The sequence below is a fragment of the Lagopus muta genome, chromosome 4 (genome assembly GCF_023343835.1).
Source record: "Lagopus muta isolate bLagMut1 chromosome 4, bLagMut1 primary, whole genome shotgun sequence".
Classification (NCBI taxonomy): Eukaryota; Metazoa; Chordata; class Aves; order Galliformes; family Phasianidae; genus Lagopus; species Lagopus muta.
Genome location: NC_064436.1, coordinates 35,176,902 through 35,200,721, shown reverse-complemented (window position 1 = coordinate 35,200,721; position 23,820 = coordinate 35,176,902). Strand labels below are relative to the sequence as shown.

General features: G+C 40.0%; 2 protein-coding genes across 5 annotated transcripts in view; one reads left to right on the top strand and one right to left on the bottom strand.

The window, feature by feature from the left end:
- Window positions 1-6,780, top strand: part of USP53 (ubiquitin specific peptidase 53) — a 34,241-nt gene extending 27,461 nt beyond the window's left edge. For all 4 annotated transcript variants that reach the window (XM_048943313.1, XM_048943316.1, XM_048943314.1 and 1 more), the window contains exons 15-16: window positions 2,534-2,639; window positions 3,461-6,780. In XM_048943313.1, the coding sequence (XP_048799270.1) occupies window positions 2,534-2,639; window positions 3,461-4,445 (1,091 nt within the window). In that variant the 3' untranslated portion in view covers window positions 4,446-6,780. The remainder of the gene's footprint in view (window positions 1-2,533; window positions 2,640-3,460) is intronic.
- Window positions 6,781-14,373: 7,593 nt separating this feature from the next.
- Window positions 14,374-16,757, bottom strand: FABP2 (fatty acid binding protein 2). Its single transcript, XM_048943326.1, has 4 exons — window positions 16,691-16,757; window positions 15,882-16,054; window positions 15,216-15,323; window positions 14,374-14,424 (listed from the first exon to the last, which is right to left on the bottom strand). The coding sequence occupies exons 1-4, from the start codon at window positions 16,755-16,757 to the stop codon at window positions 14,374-14,376; spliced, it is 399 nt and encodes a 132-aa protein (XP_048799283.1).
- Between the last annotated feature and the right edge of the window lie 7,063 nt (window positions 16,758-23,820).

The following is a 23,820-nucleotide window of genomic DNA, read 5'->3' as shown; positions in this document are numbered from 1 at the left end:
CCATTTAAAATCATTTTGAAGCTCTGATGAATGTGTCAGCAAGAGTCCAGATTACTTTTACTTCTTTGGCACACTAGAAAACCATACAAATTAAAATTTGGGCATAATTCTAAAAAAGAAAATCCTAGGAAAAAATCAAAACTACAGGAAATATGTAGCTAAAACAATAGGAAGAAATGGATTTTTTAATGTGTAGAAATCGGGCATTGCAGAATTTTGCACATGTATGTGTATATTAAGAAATTAGAAAAGAACTCTTTTTTGACTTGTTGGCTATAGAATGGGTGTTCATGATCTTAAAATCTAGATTGCCCCTTCAGGTGTAAAAGTAGATGTTCATAAATCTTAAAAGAGGACCAGTTTGTATTTGAGAGACCGGAATTACCTTTACTTAGATGCTTATGACCTGTTGATAAGGCTGGCAGTCTCTAGCTGAGCACAGTGCTCATGTGTCTCATATCTAGTTTTGCAAAGAACCTGGAGCCAAAATTCCCAATAGACTCTAAACCGGGTTTTAACCTTGCATGGATCTCGTGTCAGCAGAAGAAAAAATAACACATCTATTTTTAAGTTGGCTGGAATTCTGGAGGCACAAATTGCCTGGTATCACTGAGCAATTTTGGTTGAACGTGTGCCACGGTCACTCTGAAGAACAGCTTACTAACCTTTGCTGCCTCCTGCTGACAGATTTATGATACTGCCTCTTGGAAGGACCTAATGTGCTGCATTCCTTTAGTTTGGCTTGGGATGCTTTTCACATCAACTGTTTTGTGGAATTAAGGAGCAGTTGTATAGCCTATGCTTTTTTCCAAAAAGGGATTTACAGCTTAGCAAGATCTACAGTAGAATGAAATATTTGCTATTTGATTACCTCAGTGTTAGTTATCTCTGAAGGCACAGCCTGCTGGAGCAGTTTTGGACTTCCTCCCAGTTTAGGTCCTTGACCCTTGCAGCTGTAAGGGCTCATTCAAATAACCATATTTTCACATAAGCATTTTTTCTAGGGTTATGGTACTGTTTACCATGATGGAATAGCAGAAACTTTTTTTAATTTGGAGGCTGGAAGGAAAGGGATATTGAAGACTTTGTTTTTTCAGGTATACACGTTTTAGGCCTCTATAACCTATGTCCTTTGTCAAAGATTTAGCATCTTTAATCTTTCCTCTCTTGAAGATAGGATGGATACAGACCCTTGAAGCAAGTCTCCAGCATTGCCCGAAGTTTAGTTGTTTGGGTTTTTTTGGTTGGTTTGTTTTTTAACTTCTGTCATTCTTTTGACTTAAGTAAAAAAAAAAAAAAAAAAAAACTAAGTTCACATAGCAAAGTAATGCTTCTAAGGCTTTATTTAAAACTGGGGAAATTAACATGTTCAAATCAAAAAATGAACAATAAAGTACTTTAGTAAGATTACATCAGGAAAGAAAAGATACAAAACTTTTGTAATCTTCTCTGATGTAAAGGGACAGTCTGTTACTTGTTTCCTGGAGGGTAAGTTAGATCCCTGAACTCAAGAGATCAGTCTGCTAGATTATTTGAGGCAGTGTATGCTGGTTTTTGTAAAGTACATTTCCAGTTCTTTTGTGATAAGCAACGTAGTTGCATGATGTAGACCATACACTTAACAAAATTCAGCTTATTTTGAAAGGCTATGAAGCAGGTGACTGATTACAGTGGGCCAGTTGCTGTGTTAGGAACACTTACAGTAGCTGTCTTTAAACAGGCTGTTGCTTGTCACTTGTCAAGAGAGTCTTTTCTATGTGGTGTCAACATGGATTCTTCAGTGCTTCTTTTATTCACTGTTCAATAGGAGCTGCTTTGTTCAGAAATAGTGTATTTTTAAAAGCAAAGAATTTTTTCTGTGGTCAGTGAATAGGAGTTTCTAGAGTGTGTGTAGTAACGCTGGCCCACACACTCTTAATGTTGTGTGCTTAGGGTGTGTGGGTGAGAGTGCTCTTTAACTATTCAGTGTCTCTGCAAACTGTACAATTGTTGTAAGAGAAGTAACAGTTATCTGGCATTTTATAGATGTTTCAAGAATGCATAATGTAATTCTCATCTTAAAAAAAAAAAAAAGAAAGAAAGCAACCCATCTTAAAAAACAAAACAAAACAAAACCCCATCTAATGTTATTCTATTTTGTTAATAAGTCATGAAATATTTAACTTAAATTTATTTTGGCTGCCTGCATAAATGCTTGTATGAAAACTTGCATGAAAACCTGTTCTCAAAATATGCTTTTAATTGTGATGTGTTAACGTGTGAAAGCATGTCCATAGGACTCCAAAACTGTGATAATTAACCTTTCCTGACAAAAAGGAAACAACAAAAAAAAATGCTCTATATAATTTTGGACTAATATATGTTCTGATTCCCTGAAGATTTTTTTTTTTTTCAAAATGTTACTTTGACTTATGTCAGATCTTGACTTATGTCAAGAGTTGTTTCTTGCTGTGTTTTGTTTGCCTGTTAACCTCTGAGAAATCGCGAGGAAATTGGAGTGTATTTCTATTTACTTTGAAATATTTTTTTCCAGTTCCAGAGTCTAGGAAAGACCCTATCAATACAGAAGTTAACTACAGACCTCATGTTAATATCCCAACAGAGTTGCATTTGCAGGTGCCCAGTCCTCAAGTAAAGAGGTAACTAAATGCTAGTATTAATTTACTGTGTAATGCTACTAAAGAATTCTGAATTCTGTAATGTGATAGAAATCACTGTTAACTGTGAAAAAGGACAGATATTAAATCTTTTGACAGATGATGCCCTTGGCATTTACCTAACTTACAGAGTTGAAAGCTCTACTCCTGGGGAAAAAAATAGTTCGAATTTTGGTATTCAGTAGATGGAACCCCAGATAACTTAAGTAGTTTTAAACCATCTTAGTAGTGCAACAACTTTTAATATTTTTGGTTTTAATTGGTATTATAGAACAAGTAGAGATTTAACGCAATAACCCAATAAAGGTTTGAAAAGCTTGGCAAGAAAGGGAGGGAAATGTTATATCTATTTAAAAGCTGTGGCTGTATATCTGTTGTTTCTGATTGGAACTGCAAATGCTCAGAACCTCCTAGAAATCAAGAATCCGGATGCATGTTTGGCACTCAAATGTTTGACGCTTTTTGAAAAGCTGATGCATCAGACTGAGTCACAAAGACGTTTGAAAAAAACAATTTGTATTTGATATAGTCCAGAATCTCTAAGGAATTTTCTTATGATGGCTGTTTAATTGTCTGCAGAGGTTTTTTGGGGACACAGTACATTTCAGATGAAAGAAGCTCGTAGCAATTTAATAGAAGTTGCAGTTAAACAGCTGTGTATTAACCAGACACCAGATCTCTAGTCAGTTTAAGGATATCCGGGCAGCATTACCAGGGCTGTTGTTGTTAAAGGTGCTTGGTCATTTGGCCATTAATGTTTGTACAGATACTTACATCCTCTTTTTTTTTGTTGTTGTTTTTAGAGCTGAAATGCCTGAGGTTAACAGGAAATTTTTCCCATCATCAACTCTACAGCCAGTCGTTAAAGAGATTGTGAAGTCAGACAGTAGGAACAAGGCAAATGAACAGAGTTCTTCAGAGTGGCTTAATCCAGACAGATTTGAGACAATGAGTGTGTCAGCATATTGTGCTGATGGTGTATCTCACCCTTATACAGAAAACAACTGTGGAAGGAAGCCCATCAACAATGACTTTCACCCTTCTTCCCAACCACAGCCTCATCATGCAAGAACATTTGGTCCCAAAGTGGGGTTTTCACCTTTTGTGCCACAGAATCCCTCAGAGAGGCCTGCTGTGTTGTCTCCTCCCTGTGAGCGTGCTGGACACCAGCTCCGACGGGTGGATGCTCTTTGGGTGCCAGAAGCAGTTTACCAGAATCTTCCTCCCCCTTTACCTCCAAAGAAGTATGCTCTGAATATTTTGCCAGGATCAGAAACTAACTCAGTAGCTGATGTAAAATCAACAGAAGCGTTGCAGAATAATTTGTTAAGACAAACAGGTACACCTTTTAAGTCTGCATCAGAAACAAATGTATTTGCAAGTGAACAAAGGCTTAAAGAGCCATTTCAAGGGAATGAGTTGTTTGTTCATAAACCAGATTCTCCACCTAGCTTACCAGTTAATGACTTTTGGTTGATGTCTGAGAACTTCTTAAAGAAAGGATCTCATCATACAGGACCAAGTGCTGGCTATGTGGATGGAAATGATAGTGTATCGCTTACAACTTATTTTTCAGTAGACAGTTGTATGACTGACACATACAGGATGAAATATCATCAGAGACCCAAGCTTTATTTTACAGATAGTGGAAGCTTTCATAAAGAAAAGCATCTAACACCAACTGGAGTAGAACTGAATGCTACGTACCATACTACTCTTGAGCCCAGGCATCCCACATCTGAGCAAAGGTATAAAGCAAATGTAGAAGGCTTACACTGCAGTAGATAGATGAAAAATACATCTGGATCTGACTGTTGCATTTCATGTAGTATGTGAATGGGCACAGGACTTGAATCTGTGTGTGGTAGGTTGGTACCCCGTCGGCTGTATTTTGCTCGGGAGTTTAAATGAATATGCAAACATAGGTGAACAGAGGAAAAGAGGTGCTAAACTTCTAGGTCTTTGATTTATTACTCCTAGTTGCCTTAATGCCTACCTCTGTTACTTGGCTTGTCTTCTATAATTTATGTTAAAAAGGGTCCCTTTAAGTGTATGCATTTTACAGCAGTGGGATCAACTAGATGTTACTAATTGAAAATTTTTTTTAAAGACTTAAATAGCTGCAGTATAAGAAGTGTTCCTTCAGACTTCAGTCACTACATACTTAGGCTAACAAAAGGAATAAATATATTACCAGTAAATATTACACAGTGGGAATAACAGAGCAGTATTTTTCCCTGACAGGCAGCAGGAGATTGTTTTGACTGATGTTGCTGAGAGTCTGTGCTTTCACAAACCTTTAAGTGTCTTTTATACAGGTTTATCCAGAGATTTTTCTAGCTTGCTATTTAAAAGCCTTAATAATAATTCTTTAAAACTGTTTTGTTTGTAAGTGATAGGTAAGATTTTTTTTTTAAAGGAAATTCAAGTAGAATCATAAATTCATGCAATCATTAGAGTTGGAAGGGACCTTAAAGGTCAAGATTCAACTCTAACTAGGGAAACCTACAGCTACATCAGGTTGCTCAGAGCCCAGTCCAGCCAGACCTTTAGAATGCCCCAAGAATGGGGCATCTACCACATCTCTTGGCAACATTCCAGTACTTCGCTAACCTTATGGTAAAGAAAAAAAAACAACACCAAAAACAAATGCTTATATTCAATCTAAATTTTCCCTCTTTCTGGTTTTTGAAACCATTTTCCCTTGTTCCATTACAGACCACGCTAAACAGTCTGTTCCATTCTGTCTTATAAGCCCCCCCCCCGTATTGCTTCCAGAGTGCCCTTTCCATCTCAGTCAGTCTGAGATCTGTGGATTCTGTGCTTTCTGCCCGTGTTCCCTGGTTGTGCGTTAGTTGTGCACTCAGCATCCTGCGCCCATGTTCTTCCATGGAGTTCTGCATAGACACGGATGGAGCATTTGTTCATAGAATCAGTTCATTGACATCTGTACACGGGCTTGCAGAAGTGATGAAGTCTCTCCATGCTTGTGAGCGATCGCTGCCTCCATGTTAACAGTGCTTTGTTGCGAGCCTCCACTCAATGTCATTTTAAGTTGTATGGAGTCACGTTCCCAAAAATGAGGTTTGTCAGCAGAGAAAATGTGCAGGAGCAATACCCACTGTCTGTTGAGTAGTGTTTGCTGCTTGTCTAGTTTGCTCCATCCTGGGACAGGCAGGTTCTCCACCTTGCCTTTAGCAAGCACATAAGGCACATTAGTGGTGTCTCTTGCTGGGTCCCTGCATAACCACAGCTGAGAGGGGTAATATCAGGTCCTGTGCGGAATGTGCCAGTTTATGGGATGGGAAGGCAGGGTGAAAATTTATGGCTACATCACTGTCTTCTGTGCTGCGGGGGCTGTCCCAATGAAGATATTGCTTCTCTTCGTGGAAAGTTGCAGCGCAGGGCCTTCCCTCTCCTTTCTGTCTCTGCATCCTGCCTGCCCTCTTCTTCCTTCTTGTAGCAGATCATCATCTGCCACCAGCTGTGAGTCCCATCAGTGCAGTTTTGTGTGAGAAGACCACTTTCTGTGTCAGTGGAGACCTCTTTTGGGGTCAGCCTTCTTGTAAGGTCATCTCACAGCTCCTGGAATTTAAGCAACACCTGGTTGTGGGTAGCCTGCTGGAAGATGTTGAGCAGACCAGCTGTTCAGAAGGCCAGGATAAGACCCATATCCTCAGGCACCCTGTGGTGGCCTAAGGAAGCAGTTGAGGCATTTCTTTAGGAAGCAGCAAAGGTGCTGCAGTAGATCATTGTGCCACATTGTCAATCCCTTATGTGTCAGGCTTGATGGGAGCAATGGTTGTCAGGTGGCAAATCACAACTGTGAACTATGGCTTCAAGCTGTGCCAGGGGAGATTTAGGCTGGATGTTAGGAAATACTACTTTTCTGATAGTGGTCAGGCAGTGGAATGGGCTGCCTGGCAGGGGGGTGGGGGCGGTGAAGTCACCAACCCTGGAGGTGTTCAAGGAACGTTTGCATTTTGTGTTGAGGGATGTGGTTTAATGAGAACTATTTGTGACAGGTGGATGGTTGGACTGGATGATCGTGAAGGTCTTTTCCAACCTTGGTGATTCTGTGAACTGTCTTCGGGGCTTGGGGGAGGAGAGGGGGTGGGAGGGGCGGGAAACTTGTGCCCATGAGCAGACAAGTGCAAGACTGCAGATAGTTGGAGGTGGAAGCTGTGGTGCTGGGCGCACCTGGCTGTGTGCCCAACAAACTGAATTGCTGCCCCAGCATAGATTTCTGGCTTATGCTGTGCTGCTGCTGAAGCTGGCATCAGCCTGCTTAATGCTCAGGAACAGGTCCATGTCGTGGAGCTGTACCCTGAACATCATTTCAATGGAGGTAGTGGTGAGCTCAGTCTTGAAAGAGCTGTGAGAGGGCGGCACTGTCTGGCAGCAATCGTGCAACAGGCCTCCAAGCTGCTGTCACCTGGTTCTGGAATTAGTGGGTGGTTTTCTCCACATGCAGGTAGGAGCCCTCACAGAAGGTGTCTAAGTGGCTGGGCTCCTGCTTCACTCTCAGCTTGTTCTGAGTGTGGTGGAGAAAACACAGCACATCCCTTAGCGGACACTTCCTTGTGAAGGTGCACTCTAGATGGAGGCAGGACTTGATGGTATCTCCTCTGTGGTTGAAGACGTACCTTGGGGGAGGCCTCAGAGCTGTGGGCAGGCACATTTTCTTCATGGGCACTCTGTCCTTCAGACACAGGTCACCCTAGAGTGTGAAGCTGTGGCAAGAAGCATCCTTGGCAGGTCCAAAGATGATTGTCCACCAGCTGTTCCACTACTTAGCACTTGTCAGCCATGTACAGTACTGGCCACGATATGCTCTTGGCCCAAACTCTGTCCACATTGCTTTTCTCATTGGAGCCATCATCTGCCTCTTTGTCTTTCTTGTCCTCCTAACCTGGGGAACTATCCTGCTTCCTGCTGCTAACCAGCTTATGTCTTCTTTTCCTGAGGCACCAACAGAGCACAAGGAGCCCAGCAAAGCCCTAAAGCTGCCAGTGCTGCAAGGCAGCAAAGAGCAGGGCTCCCTGGGCTGTCCTGCTTTGTTCCTGCCTCCCCTGCTCAATACTGTGCAGCAGTAGTGACAAGTAAATAAACTATAGTAATGCTATTCTTTTAATATACCTGCTCTGTACAAATTCTTAAACTTGCTTATCAGATTTGTTTATCCTGTAAGCTGTATCCTTACTGAAACTCAGTTACATAAACTACAAACAGAGCAGTAACGATGCTAATTTTAAAATACAGAGTTACGATACAACTTTCAAATGCATATTTTTACAAGGTTTCAGAATCATGGAATCAAAGACCAGTCCAAGCCCAGGTTGGAATGGATCTCAGAAGATAATCATGTCCAATTTTTTATTTTTTTGAGAAAAGGGGGCTTTGAGATAATCTAGTGCTCTGTTCAGCCACATCTTGAAAACCTATTATTGGACTCTTTCAAGATGAAATGCTAGACAGCATGCTAGATAACAGTGTCCCTATGGAGGTTGTTGTTATTTATTGAACTTACCTTTTCAGCTTGATGTTTTGGCAACATTTAGTGGGGATTATACATGATTTTACTGACAAACTTTACCTCTTTGAAACAATTCTACAAATAGTTAAGTACTGTCATAGCAATTAAGTGTGACTGATCCTGCAGCTGTTCAGACTGGAGTAGCATGAAGAAAAAGCTTCTTCCTCTGTTCTAGCACTCTGCCCTGCTGTTTTGGCAGGTTTGGCATTTACTGTGTCTTTCGCTAGTCCGACTTAATTCAGTAAAAAAGCAGAAGAGAAGTTTAATTTATCTTTTATTTCATTATATGTTAAATCAGTGCACAGGTGGGAGGTGGGTGAACAGGATTTTACCCTCATGGCAGCCCTGAGTGTTTGAAATAACCCACTCTGTGTTGCTGAGTCAGAAGCGTAGGCTTAGAGTTCTGTTTCAGTCTATTCTAAGTAATGTATAACTTAAAATTAATCTGGAAAGGCTGAATTTTTTAATTATTTCTGTTAGTTTTATCTTAAAAATGGGGTGCTGCTGACTATATCTAAACATAAATGCCTTTTAGTTAGGAAAATATTGCAAGCAGGTTAAATATTCATGGAAACCACTCTCGCTTATGCTTGCACTGCTAGTCAGAAAGGCTTTTTTATGTTTATACACCTTATGTGTGAGCTTTAGTGCTTCTACCAAATATTGACATTTGGTTGAACTCTAACAATGAACAAAGTTACACATTTGGTTGTTCTTCATGGTCAGTGTTTTAAACTACTTGTAACTTGTAGTGAAACTGGAACACAACATATGCAACAAACCAGGTATCTTAGATGAACCTTTTTACCTTATTGATGAGAATTTATAGCACTTGAGAAATGAATTCTGGAGTTTGTAGCAAACAATTATGCATGTTTAGGAAGGGTTGGTGGTAAACTTAAGTATCTTTTTGTAAACAAACCAGAGAAAAAGCCTTGAGTGTGGAAAAACCTTGGAAGATTCCTAGTTGTCTTATTTTTGAAAGAGATTTCAAAACTTGTAAACTAATTTTTTCTAATGTTCCTACAGCAATGTTATATGCTATACATAACATTTGAGTAAAGCTGTCTTCTAATACTTGTGTAAAAAAAACAAACAAACAAAGAGGAGTATGGAATTTGTAAATAATGTATAATTTGTAAAATGTTTGCAGAAATTGTATTTGAAATGACAGTATTTTTATGTATAAATAGCACAGCAACAACTGTGAATGATGTTATAACAGTTTTTAAACATGCATAGCAATGTTCATACTTGTGTACAATAAGCAATATGAATGCCTGTTACTGATGCCAATGAATTTGGTTTCCAAACAACTGGTAAAACTTATTTTTAAGGTAGATGCAGTAGTTTAGATGTACTTCTGTCTCCTTGCTTTGCTTGAAACAATCTTACCAGACAACTTTTTACATGACCCATGTTTACCAGGTGTTTAATTATAATAGTAGAACAGTTAATTAAGACACCTTTGTTTTTATATTTGACTCTGCACTCCATGTATGTATGTATGTAATATTTGCTAACAAATAAGTGATAACTTGTCTTGACTTACGTAGGGTGCCTATTTATTTTTTTATAAATATCCCCTCCTGGCTATAGATTTGTATAAGAGCCTAGACATATTTTTAACAGTAAATACATTAATAAGTCTTGTAATTAATATATTTTTCAGTCTGTAGAATTATTTTCTTGCAAACTTCTGCTTGTTCAGATTATCAGATAAAAATATAAAATATCTTTGTCTGTATTCTTTTTGTATACTGTGCTTTCCTTAAAAACAAGAAGTAAACCTGCAACAATGAAACCACACCCTGGCTTTCCAGAACCACACTTTTAAAAAATGATAGCTAATAGTAATGCTTGAAAGCTTTAAAGAGACGGTGGTTCTGTGACCATATTTAAACAGTAAAATTCATCACCTGAAGTACTGGTTTATAGTTGGCTTTCTAATATAGTCTATATAACATACTGTACTATATAGTATATAATATAGTACAGTTTTGCTGTACCTAGTTACAAATGAAGGTTGTCTTGATGCCGTTATTCAAGCTATGAAATAGCTTGAGCTCAAAGCAGCACATGCCTGTGCTTTGATAGCTTTTAAGTTTTCTGAGATATGTAAAACCTTCTGTTTCAGACTCAATTGAAAGAAAAAACTCAATCACTACATTACGTTCTCTTAACCTAATGGCTCTTCTGTCAAAATTGTCAGGATTTATTCTCAACAGTCTTCCTTACAAAGGAGAAATGAAGCAGCTTTAGAGTTTCTCTAATAGCTTGTTCCTTCGCGATTTTACAGTGAAATCTCTGGGGGGAGGAGGGGAAACAAAAGTAAACTTACCTCTATAATAAGTTCAGTTCAGCTGTAGAAAAATAAAAAGGAAACCATTTTCCTATTTGTGAGAATCCAAGCCCTTTTCACGTTTTTTTCCTGTGATTTTAAGCTACTGACATTTTCATAGGTCATAAACACTAGCAGTTAACGGTAACTCAGTTCTTAAAGCATCAGTCTTATTTCTGAATACACAAGTTGAATATGTAATGAAAATCAGCATCAATGAAGAACTGCTTAAGAATGAAAAAAAAGAAAATAGAGCATGCATACCTAATTCTGTGTCCTGAATACTGTATTAAATGAAAATAAGCTCCTGTCAGGTGGTGTCAGAAAATACTGGATCAACCGAACTCAGAAATCCAGTTACATTTTATATTTCTGAAAAATCAAATTATACCTCTTAAATTATTAATAAGGTGAAAATAAAGAATAATACTGAACTGCCTTCATCCACAGTCTTCCTGAAAACCTGATTGGTCTAGCAAGCAAGCTGAGCATTCAAGATGTTCACTGATGCAACATTGTTTTTGAAAGCCTCATTATAGGCAGAGACTTAGAAATTTTTGAGGGGAGTGGGTATGTGAAACCTGGCAATTGCCTAAGAGTGCTCTTGTAAGCTTCTTCCTTCACTGCTTGTAGCAAGGAAATCAGAACTTGTATTACATAGATCAGCAGGTGAGGGCAGCAGCTAGTGTGCACTGGCACAGTAACTGCTGAAGCAAGAATCTTGCATGCACTCCTGTACAGAGAGAGGTAAATTTTTCAAAAGCAAGACAAATGGGCTAAGTTTCATCTTTTGAACAAACAAGTCAGTAACAATTTCAGTCTCTGCTGGATTTTATTCAAACAGTGCATATTTTCATTTATATTCTTCAAGCAAATTACAAAAGCACAGTCAAGCTGTCTCCTGTCCTGAAAGGCACAATTTAGAACATGGAAAGGCAAGATACAGGCACGATCCTAAAGACCACACTTGCAATATATCGTGGGCTGTACAGCAATACAGCATGCAACGTCTCTCCAGCTCAGGAGCTTCCTGCCTTTCCATCAATGGAAGTCTCGTTCTCCATTGCTGTCTGTGCTGTGCAAATGCTTCTCCTCCATAATGGTCCTGCTTGTGTTCCGAAGGTGCGTCCAGTGATTCCTGATCCACGAGCTCTGTGGAAAAAAGAAAGCTCTGGTTACTTTCAGAGCTGTACAGCCTTTGGGAGATGCAGCTAGCATGAAAGCTGCATCCGGTGTACTGCCCGACCTACACAGTGAAGCGCTTTTGTCGAAAGAAGCCAAGCTGCTAGTTGTTCTGAATTACATCTGCATTTACCGCTCTTTGTCCGTGAATCTCGGCCTCTGCTTCACGGCTCATTAACCCGAAACCTCCGTGTCGCAGCAGATTGTCCCGCGTGGCAGCAGTAGCCTGTGCGAGAGGGCGCTCAGGCGGGAGGTGACGGACTCGACTGCGAGACGTTCGTTTCACGGCGAGCGGGACAACACGGCACTCGGTTGCCCCCCCGTCGCCGCCAGGAGGGGACCCGCCCCGCTCCGGCCTCGCCCCGACTGACCTGGGCCCGGCCCATCAGGGCAGCAGGTAGATAAATACGAAGAGCGCCACGTCGAAGAGGACGAAGAGCCACAGGTCCAGCCAGTAGGACTGCCCCGACAGGGCCGGCGGCCGCTCTCCATTCGCCGCGCTTTGCTCCTCGGGCTGCGGGCACCGCCGCACGGCCGCCTCCATCTCCTCGGCACGGCGCGGCCGCCGCGAGAGGCTCGGCGCGGTACGCGGCGCGCAGACGCTCGCTGCGCTTCCGGGTGGGCAGCCAATGGGAGCGGAGCGCACGTACCGCCGCCACGCCCCCGCGCGGGCACCGCCCTTGCCGCGTGACGCGCGGTCCGCCCCGGTGCTGGCGGTTTGCTGCTGCCCGGCGCGAGCTCGGAGTCGCCTGTGGTGTTTGCTGTGGCGTTATCTGCGGCCGCGCTATACAGCTCTGCGCCACGCAGCGGTCGGGATACCGCAGTTGTCCACGGCTTCTCTGCCCCCCGTCTGTCGGGTAGCCCTGCCGCTGAGGAGCTGGCGGGGCCCCGGGTCGGTGTGGTAAAGATAGGCTAAGAGGGAAGTCCTGCCTCCGCTGCTGCCGAGAGGAGTCATGTCTTGGGAGGCCGGCTCGGAGCCGGTGCCGTTCCTGCACTGCTCCGTAGGCTCTGCTGGTCGCGGCTCCCTGCCGGCACTCGGCGTGCCCCGTCAGGTGTGTGGAAAACAGACATCAGTCCCCGCCCTTCACGTTGGCCTTGCGTCTTAAACCATGGTAGGACTCGACTGGGAGCGTACATAAATTCTTGTTGTGGCTTCCTGGAGAAAGCTAAAGGATGAGCTCGGAAATGCTGCTGTGAAGATAGGCGGGAAAACTGGAAGCTGTTCTGAGACACGCGCTTACCGTCGATAGCTAGCCGTGCTCCCTAAGAGCGCAGAAAGCCGTGTGGTGGCTTATGCTGTGAGGGGAGCTCCCAGCGCACAGAGCTGCACTGCGCTGAGACCCGACAGCTCCATCAACATTGCAAGGGCTGCAGGCAGCTTCGCTGTGTAGAACGGTGAGCAGACTATCTATTACGATCAATATCTGGCAGGCGGGGGAAATCCCAATTTATAAGGAAATGAGTTGCGTCATCGTCTCGAGTGGAATCCTGTTCGCGCCATGAGGGCGTGGTGCCAGCAGGGGGAGCCCTGAGCGTAGGCCAGAGAGGCTAAAGAAGTAACCGAAGGGTGAGAAGTTTTGTTTAGTTCTTTTGTTCCCAGCGAAAAGTCAAGGAGAGTGGGGCAAAATTAAGCAATTACTTAGGGAAAAAAAAAAAAAAAAAAAAAAAGCCGTTAAAATCAAAGTGTAACTGTGCCCATTGAGAAACAGAAGTAAGCACGGGGCAGAGTGCTGGCCCTCAGCGGGTGTTAGGAAATAGCACTGTTGCAGGGGGTTGAGGCTGGGTTGAATTTAGCAGCTGCAGAATAAACAGCATGAGCAGAATGTGGTGCCTGTTTGTTACCCATCAGAGGCACTGCATGTGAAGTCAGCTTAATCTGAACTCATTTTTTGTCTAGTTAAGACTCCTTGAATATTTTCATTCATGTCCTGAAAGAAAATCACTCAGAGCTGCCAGTACCTTTCTTGACAGAATGACTTTGACCCTCAATAAATGGGGACAGCTCAAGCCTGTATGCTTTCAAAGCATTGCCATAGTTTTTAAACCCAACTTATAAAATTGCAGTGTGAGATATCTGTCTCTTGTCAGTAAGTGCTTGATACTGCTCCTGTTGACGTCAGCAAGGTATCAGAGACGCGATTTAAAACAACAAAGTGCGCTGTATTATCAGAGCATATTTTTTTTATTTACTGTATATTTCTATTTTCATATAACAGTTTTTGAGACTTGCTTGTTGTCAGGGGGCTCTTAAGCTTTACCATTCTTATTACACGATACTCCATACACAAAGAAACCATTTGTCACTACAAATGTCATGGTAAGGAAGTTAAGTTGCTATTCAAGAACCAGTGCAAAAATATTGAAGTTTTGATTATAGAAAATAGTTTTGGCAGCCTTTTGCTGTATGTTACTCGGGTAAGACTTCCTACAAGTAACTTTTTAGTCTTTGTTTCAAATTTTAACTGGATTTTTTTTTTTTTTTTTAATTCAAGGTAAAATACTAAATGTAAACTTGTGTTTTCACTAGGGCTGAATAATCACAATATAGGAGGTGCTGTGAGGAGATTTAAAAAAAAAAAAAGAAAAAAGTATATGTAGAAAAATTGTCTTTTTTTTTAAATAGGATTTTGATTCCAGTGCTGTTCTGGGTAAAGTATTTACTCCTTTTTGAAGATTCTCTTGGCTTCAACTCCTTCATACACATAGGTCTGTTCAGAAATTAAGAAGAAAAATCAGTGACTGCTATTATAAAATTTCATTTCACAGGTGTTGTGGTCAGAGGTGGTTTAATTAATTATGGCAGGTGGCCATGTGGGGGCCTAAAAGCCTTTGGAAGGGCTCTGAGGAAAGGAACAGAAGGAAAGCAGCCTGTTGTCAGTAGGCATAAATTCTCTATGGAAACATTTGAACCACCACAGGACAGTTCTTTCAAAAACCAACCAACCAAGCAGAAACTTCTAAAGCGTTGTTCCCAGGTGTTACATATGTGCTTGCTTTTATTAGAAATGTGAGAAAGAGTTGGCCGGTTATGTTCTGATGGCTCAGAGCTCACACCTGTCCATTGGAGGGCTATTTATTTAAGAAGTTTGTGACCAGTTGGTCAGAGAGCTATGGAAGGTTTCTCTTTTGTCTTTAGCTTCTTGCCCTGTGTCAGCTGCTGAGAATGTTATCCTTGGGAAAACTCCTATAGCATGACTTTAGAAGGCAAAATAGGGCCTTCAGGGAGTATGTATATGGCTTCTACATACAGCTTGTATTCACAGACTTTAGACTTGTTGATAAGATACAGCTCACCCAGGTAGGAAATCACACGTTGCCAGTTTTAAGTTCTGAATTCCAAAGCTCTAGATTTTAATACTTTTAGTAGATTTGAGAATTTTATCTGAAGATAAGCAAGGTTATTTGGTTTGAGAAAAACATTCTGGACTTTCAGGATATCTCTGAGAATGTTTTCAGTTATTGTATTCCCACATTGTGTCTAAGCGACTGCTCAACTCACCTGAACGAGTTCACTGCCTACAATTTCTCTATATGCTGTGAGTACTTTTCCATTATCTTTCCTAGTAAATGTTCCTACGAGTTTATTTCCTTCCAAGTTCCAAGAACCCTACAATGGAAAAAAAAAACAACCCACAAATGTTTTGCAATAAACATGGCACTGATTTGATTCAACAGCTGCAGAAGTGCTTTAAGATGAGATTAAAACAGTGTAATAATGTTTTTTAGGACACAATTGGAAAGGCTATAAAAAATTAAATATTAGAAAAAAGCTTATTTAACTGCTCTTTTGTCAGGCTCAGGTGATCTCTTTCTCTGTTGGTATGGTTCATTTCCTACAGATACCCACACTGTGCTCTAGATGGTGTACTTGGGTATTGTAAGAAGTAAAGTTTGCAATTGCCTGGATTTCAGCATGTGAAAATTGCTGGATGCTCTGCTTTTTGGGGCACTGTATGGATCCCTGAGCTTCCTGTCGCAATGCTGAACCATTAACAGTTAAGGCTAATCTGTGATTTTGTATATAGGGTGCAAGCGTTCCTGGACTGAAAGACCTTAAAGCCAAGTTTAAACTGGAACTTAGGAAGACAGGTCATTAATCTTGAAACTGTACTTTGTAAAGTTATTGCTATTCAATGAATATATAATGATATCAAAAGTCTCTTACTGAAAGTTCAGTCCCATCAGCCAGACTGTATTCAAAGCTGACTCCCAGAGTGAATTCAATGTCGATGGTACGGAAGTTGCTTGATTCTTTGACAAGAAATTTATTTCCATTTTGCTGAATTGTGATCTTCAGATTATCATGGGCTCCTAACTTTCTTTTCATCAAGTTAACGCCTAAAAAAAAATCAGTTAACATCAATCAGAGAAAAACAGATTAGAACATCATTTTTGCATTTTTTTCATGACTTTTTCTTTAGTTGAGGGAGCTTAGCCCAGAATTCTAACTCACTCTTACTCTTCTCCACCTTTCATTGAGGCACCGTTCAGCAGTACGCCTGTAATACAAACCACCATCCAACTAGGATGATTTTGTTTATATCCATATTACATACAGTTTGTACAAGCTTAAAGTAAGCACTGACATGTTAAAATTACTCAAATCACATGTTCTGCAAAACTGGAGACCAACAATTTCCTTCTTGTGTAATTTTTCAAACAGTCTGATCAAAATAATATTCCTTACATATAATTCCGTTTAAAGTTTACCACGCAAATTCTCTGAGCCTTTTCCACAAATGTGGACATGGAGATTCTGCTGAAATACCTCTACTGGAATTAGCTAAATGCATAAGATTATCACAATGCAAATCAGTGTTTTTCTACCCTGTATTCCCCTCTATAGAATCTTTTGAAAATAAATGCAGGGCAACATGCAAGGGCAAAGTAGCAGACAGCAAAGGCCAGGTCAGCCAGATGGTAGTTCATGAACAGCTTAAGTTTGTATTCCGGCTTTCAAAAAGTAAGGCTTACCCATCGCTTCCATGAATTTTTCATAGTTTTCATTTTTCTCTACTTTCCAAGTACCATTAAATGCCATCTTTCTGTCTATAGGCAGACTTCTGGTAAATAGCAGAGCTTTGCAAACGGAATTTATGAGCTGGCTTATCAGGAAAGCAATTTACATGATGATGTGGCTGGCTAAAGCTCAACTGTGGCATTGATCCTGTCAAGGAGGGGGTCACTGTAGTTTCACTAAGTTTTCCACTTGTAAGCAACTGTTTGCTGAATCTCTCTCTCTTTTATTGCCCCAAATGATGATCTTTATTACTCTTCTTTATAAATAGCCACCCATTGTGTTCATCTTATTTGAATTGTAGTAAAAAATTGGCTATCTAGTGAAAGTAATAATTAGACTAAGCAAATGTACTGACATTTTCTTTGTTGCATAGGACTTTATGTTGGTGGAAGAGTCTTTCTACAACTGGAGAAAATGCATTTACCTAACAAGCCAAACGCAAATCTCTGCTTTGTCTGTTCTAATCTGGTGAGAATCTATTGTACTTCACGTAATAAACGTGAGATGAAGGATCCACTGAATGTCCACAGGTAGTTTTGGAAACTCGCTTCAGTTTCAGAAACAATTTGCTACCTTCTAATCCAGGGCCGAGCTGTGGAAATTGCGGTGATATTCTCTATTCATGTCCCCACTCTTTAATAAATAGTTTAAGTTCGGGGCACTTTCTACACATTCTCTATATTGTAGCCCATTCAGTGGATGCTCTGCTTCTGTCCATTTCTACAATAGATGATGTGCTGCTAAGTGATTTTTACCCAATGTGGTTGATTTCTTTAGATCCCAGGTTTAAATGTTGAAGGATAGTGCAGAAAATGAGCACACTCTGACTTAGCTCTTTCTTCCCCACAAGGTAGCTCTACTTGAAACTGACCAAGTTTGCTGATATCAAATCTTTGTACCAAATTCAGTATTATAGTTAGTCTGTTCCTATGGATGGCACTAGATCTGTCTGTTAGCTTTAAAATGTAAATCCTGAATGCTGAAATGAATTTTGCTCATCGCACAGGTAATGGGGTTGTGCTCTAACTAATGAATTTTACTAGTCTGGTGTTACGATAATTTTCTTTTTCTTCTAGACCGCAGCAAAAGGTTTTATTGAAGTGTAACTATAAATTTAGAACTTTGCTAGTGATACCAAAATGGTGTGGCTTTCCATTCCACTCAGGTTTGTTTTGAAATCAATGCTAATCTGGCTAACAGCATATAGGAAGAAGTAACTCAATAGCTACTCCTCACCTTTACTGTACAGAAGTTAAGGAAAGAGGAAAAGAAAACAACTCAGATTCTTATTGTTGCAAACAAAGTTGCTGTAGTTGCACCCAAAACAGTCTGCTACTGACTGTGCACCAGAATTAATTTGTTTTTCAGACCCTTTGGTCTCCCAGAAGTTTGGATGTGGTAAAAACTGGTCTGTTCAGGTGAGAACACCTCCTGTTCTACCTATATCTATTCCACTTTAAGAAGTTTATCCCAGCAGAGGTTCTCTCTGATCTGCCATCAGAGCTCTTTTTATGTCTATTTCATAATCCGCTTCATTTGAAGTGTGCCATCTCCTCTTACAGCAGATGTTTTGAACCTGGGGGTTTTGCATAAACTGTGTGAGGGAACAAGAACCCACAGCCTTTTCTGCATGGGAAGTTTCACCCAGAAGTGGCAAGGATTGGGGCTGTGGACATATCCTCTTCAAGCTGCAGTTTGTCCTCTCATCTTCCTCCATACCAGCTGCTGCAGTTCCCCTTCCTTGAAGATGCAGCCTTTCACCTTAGTAATGCCTTTTTTTTGGTCTAAGTGTAGGGAAAAACGCGGTCTGCCACTCTAGCTGTGCTGGCCAGCTGCTCTTTCCTTACAATCCCGTCTTCGATACGATGGCGTATCAAAGGCTTGTGGACTGTGTAATTTGCAGTTGAAAATGTAAGGGATTGCCTCATAATGTAACAACAGCACTTACATCTCATTATTACAGTTTTTAAATGCAGGTTCTTCCCGCATATTCAGGTTTATTTCTTTCTCTTATTTAAATCGCACTGACTTACAGCAAAGTTCTAATATAAAATTTGCAAAGAAGTAGGCATAATTTTCATAGAAAATAAAATTTTGCCCCTACGAAAGTATTGTAATTCCAGAATTACTGTTTTATATCAAGGAGAAATTTGTTATATATCACTGTGAGCTGTAGCATTGCCAGGTATGGGCATGACATTTGCCTTAGGGAGACGTATACCTGCCAGCCCTGTAGTTGGAACTGGATAAAAATCGGCTATTTTCAAGGCAGAAGATATGTGTTTGTACTACTATGGAGCTGGGCACAAAATTGGTGCCTCAGAAAGTGTCATAGCCCATGCCCAGTGCTGTGCTCATCATGGATACCCATCCCACTGTTGAGGAAGCTCAGAAAAAAAGCAAAAAGAATGTTTGTTTCTTAGTCAGATTATCTCTTATATTGCATTGCGTTGTCTCTTGACCTTTGTAATTATCATTATCTATCTATATCACTTGTGTAATATATGGATGTAAACAAAAGTACGGTGTTAGGTGATCACACTGTTAAAAATATTCTCTTTTTTTTAATAGCCTTTGCAGAAGTGTTCTTTCTGTCAGTGGTGCACTGTCACTTTTGAGCCACTTCTTCACTTGAAAGGTTGACTTGAATCCAGTAGAAACATGGGGCCATGCCATGCAGCAGTTCAAATATATGTAAAAGAATATGGATACATAATTCATGCACATACATAATGTACAGTATTTTTATATGGGAAGGTTGGATATTTATTTATTGTTTACTGATAGATACTTTGAAAATACTTTACTTGAATAGTGGCAACATCTTCCATATTCCCATTGTTTCACGACAGTATGAACTCTTAACAAGTGGAAAATTACACTTTATTTGAGCATTTCAAGAGAGTTTCCTAATTTTCAGGTGAATTTGACTTTCTCTCCAAGAAGCTGTTGATTCATTACATTTAAGGAACTTTAAAACATCTGAAGTAGTCCTTTATGTATTTAAAGAAAATTAGTGTTGCTGATTTCTCCCCTCATTATTGTCATTTCAGGCCATCTTTTTAAGCTCTGAAAACAAAGTCCATGGTTTAAGCATTAATTTCTACATTAAGCTTTATTCAGCAACCTTGACAAAGAGGGAGGGGTCTCATGGAGCGAGTCCTAAACTAACAGGAGTTCCTCCCAGATGTGCTTTTCCTGTCAGTTATCACTGTTTGCCTCTTCTCACTTGTGATTCCTCAGGCTCCCTCAGAAGACAGGCTAAGCAGCCAGCTCCAAACCTTTTCAACATGGGAACAGCAAGTAGCTGGCTCCTGGATTTCCTGTTACAGCCTGTTGCTGCTCCCTCTCTGTCTCAATTTTCCATCCTTAGCAGTTCTTTTCATTGAGTATGAATCCTAAGGATGCTCTTCTGATCAGTCTCACAGCTCTGACAAGACAGGATCCTTCTGTTAAGAAGGAATCTCCACAGTGGCTGGTATTTATGAGTTACATGGTGTCTCCACGTTGGTATAAAACTGACAGCATAAGGAGCTGTTCTTCCCTGAGGTTGGATGGAATGTCAATGGCAAAACAAACAGCTGCATTTTAAATCTCCCATAATTTACAAGTTAATTAGGATTACGAACATACTAAAATATGACTTCAGTTTTCTTATGTGTAAAAAGAATGATGCTATGTACACTTTAGTCAGAGTTCCTTTGAGTTCTGTAGAAGTTTTTTTCTTCTTCTAATATTATAACTAATTTTGGTGGAGGTATTTTTATATTGAAATATCTCACAACCTTTTTCCTTCTTCTGCCTAGCTTGTCCTTGTGCAGATTTCAAACCTACAATTTCTGCTTAGATGCTGCATTAAAAAATCTGTGAAGTATCGCTGTCTGCATGAAAGCTAAGGGAGTGGATTCTTGCTTTGTGGCTTTCTTCAGCTTGCTAGCTACGAGACACTAGAAAAAAGATAAGCATGACTTCGAAGTTTGATCTTTAAATGCAGTGGATGGAAATAAATGATTAACTTGTATTGCTGTACCAATCTCATCGTGCCAGTCTCTGATAATCTCACCAGGCTAAATTATGAAGATAATTATCAATGAGATTCCAAAGATCAGGGTGACAAAAATGCTTTTGCAGTGGGTTGCGTTCTTCGATCGCGTTTATTGTTTTCTGGCTTGTTGTCAAGTTGCTCAGCCTAAAATGAGCTAGGACAGTAGAATTCAGCTTTACCATGGAGTGCTTCTTGTTTGGGGTCAGGATAAAAATAAGATAGTTATATAATATATTTTTATATTACAGTGTTATTAAACATGCTAGGAGAGATATGAATCTGTTCATACCTGTTTAAACTATGCACGTTACTTAGTTTCTGTCAGAAATTAATTTGGCTGTATTTGTACATGTTTTTTATTACATGAATCTTCTAAATTTCTAGGAAGGGATAGCAAGGCTAGCTGGGCATTTAAATCATTCTAGTGCATCTAGGTCCCTTGTCATAAAGCTTGACTAAGCATTTAAACCACAATACTCAATTTTATATGGCTATAGTAAATGGATAATGCTATGTCAGTAAAGCCACCCTTAGGATAATTATGGGCTAGCTATGTAGCCTAGGATGTAGGATAACTATGGGCTAACACTGTAGCCTAAGACTTCAATAAATAATGTCAAAGTATGTACTGAAGTGGATGTTGTATTGCAGCAGGCGTTGATCATAAAATCCTAAAATGTAACCTAGGATTAGTTAGCTAGGTTAGTGCAATTTGTCATAGTAGCAATGAAAATGACATGATTTTGAACAATTTCCAATCTAAACAACAGTGTTCTTTTACACCAAAGTTCATACAAACCTTTGAGTATTAGTGACTTTTGTCACTTGTCACATACAGGTTGACTCAGTAGACATGTAGGGCTTATCTACTTGCTGAGGTATTTAAATGTGTTTCTTAATACTCTTCTGTATTTTCCAAGTACGTAGTAGCAAGCAAATTTAGAGAAGTAGTTTATTTTTATTTAGAGTAAGAAGTTTGATGGAAGAAGGATATGAGTTATGGTGCAGTGAGCTAACATTTAGTTTTGACAGTCTGCATTTGCCTTTTGGACTTCTGCAAAATTTGAACTGGACTTTTAGTTTATTTTAGCACAGCTGTTAGCTGATTGTATATCTCTTATGGTGATTATCTGGATTAGTGACTTGAATCTGATCTCAGTCTGTAACATGGAGACTTCTCCTGAGTACATCAGGACAGCAAGGGAGCACTCTGTATAGCCCTGATAATAAAGCACTTATATAGAATTGAATAATAGAACTGCTCAGGTTGGAAAAGACCTTAAAGATCATCGAGTCCAACCACAGCCTGACCACACTACCCTAACTCTAACAACCCTCTTCTAAATCATGTCCCTGAGCACCACATCCAAACAGGTTTTAAACACATCCAGGATGGTGACTCAACCACCCCACTGGGGAGCCTATTCCAGTGCTTAACAACCCTTTCTGTAAAGAAGTTTTTCCTGATACCCAACCTAACCTTATCCTGGTGCAACTTGAGGCCATTTCCCCTCATCCTGTCACCAGTGAGAAGAGACCAACCCCGCTCTTGCTGTAAGCACTTTTCAGATATTGGAAGAGAGCAGTAAGGTCTCCCCTCAGCCTCCTTTTCCCCAGACTAAGCAGCCGGTATATGTATCCATTCATGTATCCAAAGGGAGAAGATGGCTTCAACATGGAAGAGTGTTCTTTCTTTTATTCATGTCTTGTATAAATGCAGAACTGGGACACAGACCTTAGTCCTATTCATTCTATTTCCAGCTCAGATGTTGACTTTCTGTGTGACCTTGATCAAATTAACCCCTCAACTTATCTATGAAATGACTTTTGCTTATGTTAAAAAAAAGTAATGTCATAAAATGATATGCCAGTAACTTGATCAACTACAAAAAAAAAGTTCAGAAGAAATGTTTGCATGTGATCTTAATCACATGTAACTTAATGGTAGGATTTAACCATTTATTTTACTCTTAGTGTATGTTAAAGATCTTCTATAATGTTAAAGAAAAACCTATGTAAAGTGCAGAGCTATTTATCAGTTGTTATAAATTATTGAGAGTGTAGCAGTAGGCTATGGCTGAATTGATTAGCCTCATATTTCATCATATCAGGAAAGTGGATTTTATCATCTCTTGAAAGTAGAGGTTCAGAAAAGAAAATAATATAGCTTTTTGGAGAATAGTTTAATCTCTTAGAGGACGTAAAAATACAGTTTGAATAAAATAAAGCATTGGAATACTGTGGAAAACCATGCAGCCAGGTATTACAAAAAATTGGAACTGCATGTACTGAAATTAAAAGTTACTGAAATAAAATTGTAACTCATGATGTTTTTCAGCTGAACTTGAAAGTCCTACGTCACAGTTCTGTAAATGCTGAGAAATGCTATTCTCCTCTGAAAGGCTGAAAAACAGAATGGCTGTTAGATGCCTTAAATCCAGAACCTAAAGCTTACTACTGCAAGAATTATTCTGTGAAAATCTCAAAAAGAGATTTCACGGCAACGATCGCTGCATTTTAGCAATAGCTGGCACCTTTACTACAATAGGTGGAAGAAGGGGCTATTTTCCATTCATCAAGAAGTCATAGTTACGCAAGATGTGAAAGTCCGAGTCTAAAATTGCTTTTCACTTCTTCAACAACATACTCTAGGCTAAAGGGATATTCTTTTCAGGAATGGGTAAGAAATGTATTCCAGTATATTCCAGTATTACTGTGTTGAAAACAGCGTCGTGTTTCTGAAAGGAATTCAAACATTCAGGAGGCGACTGAACGCTGTGCAGGAACGTGATGATTCTAAGTTGGTGACTGGAGTGGAAAGATTGTAGTCCCAGAGCAAATGATTACCTGGTATATGTAGACATACATAGATAGTTGTTGAGTTGCACTCACACACTGAAGTTGGTTTGAGCAAATGGTGCTTGTGTTTTGTGCTGGACTAAATCTGGCCCTTCATAACTTTTGAATGAGACTGCTGTTCGTCGGGGTGCACATACTTGTTGGTTTTGCCTAGAGCTAAAATAATAAATAAATAAATAA

What these genes read in the sequence shown, in the direction of transcription:
- FABP2 (XM_048943326.1), bottom strand. Translation starts at nt 16,757, where the DNA reads ATGGCATTTAATGGTACTTGGAAAGTAGAGAAAAATGAAAACTATGAA. An exon ending in CTGATGGGACTGAACTTTCA is followed by an intron (nt 15,324 to 15,881) that starts GTAAGAGACTTT and finishes TTTCCATTGTAG; the next exon opens with GGTTCTTGGAACTTGGAAGG. An exon ending in TAGGCAGTGAACTCGTTCAG is followed by an intron (nt 14,425 to 15,215) that starts GTGAGTTGAGCA and finishes ATTTCTGAACAG; the next exon opens with ACCTATGTGTATGAAGGAGT.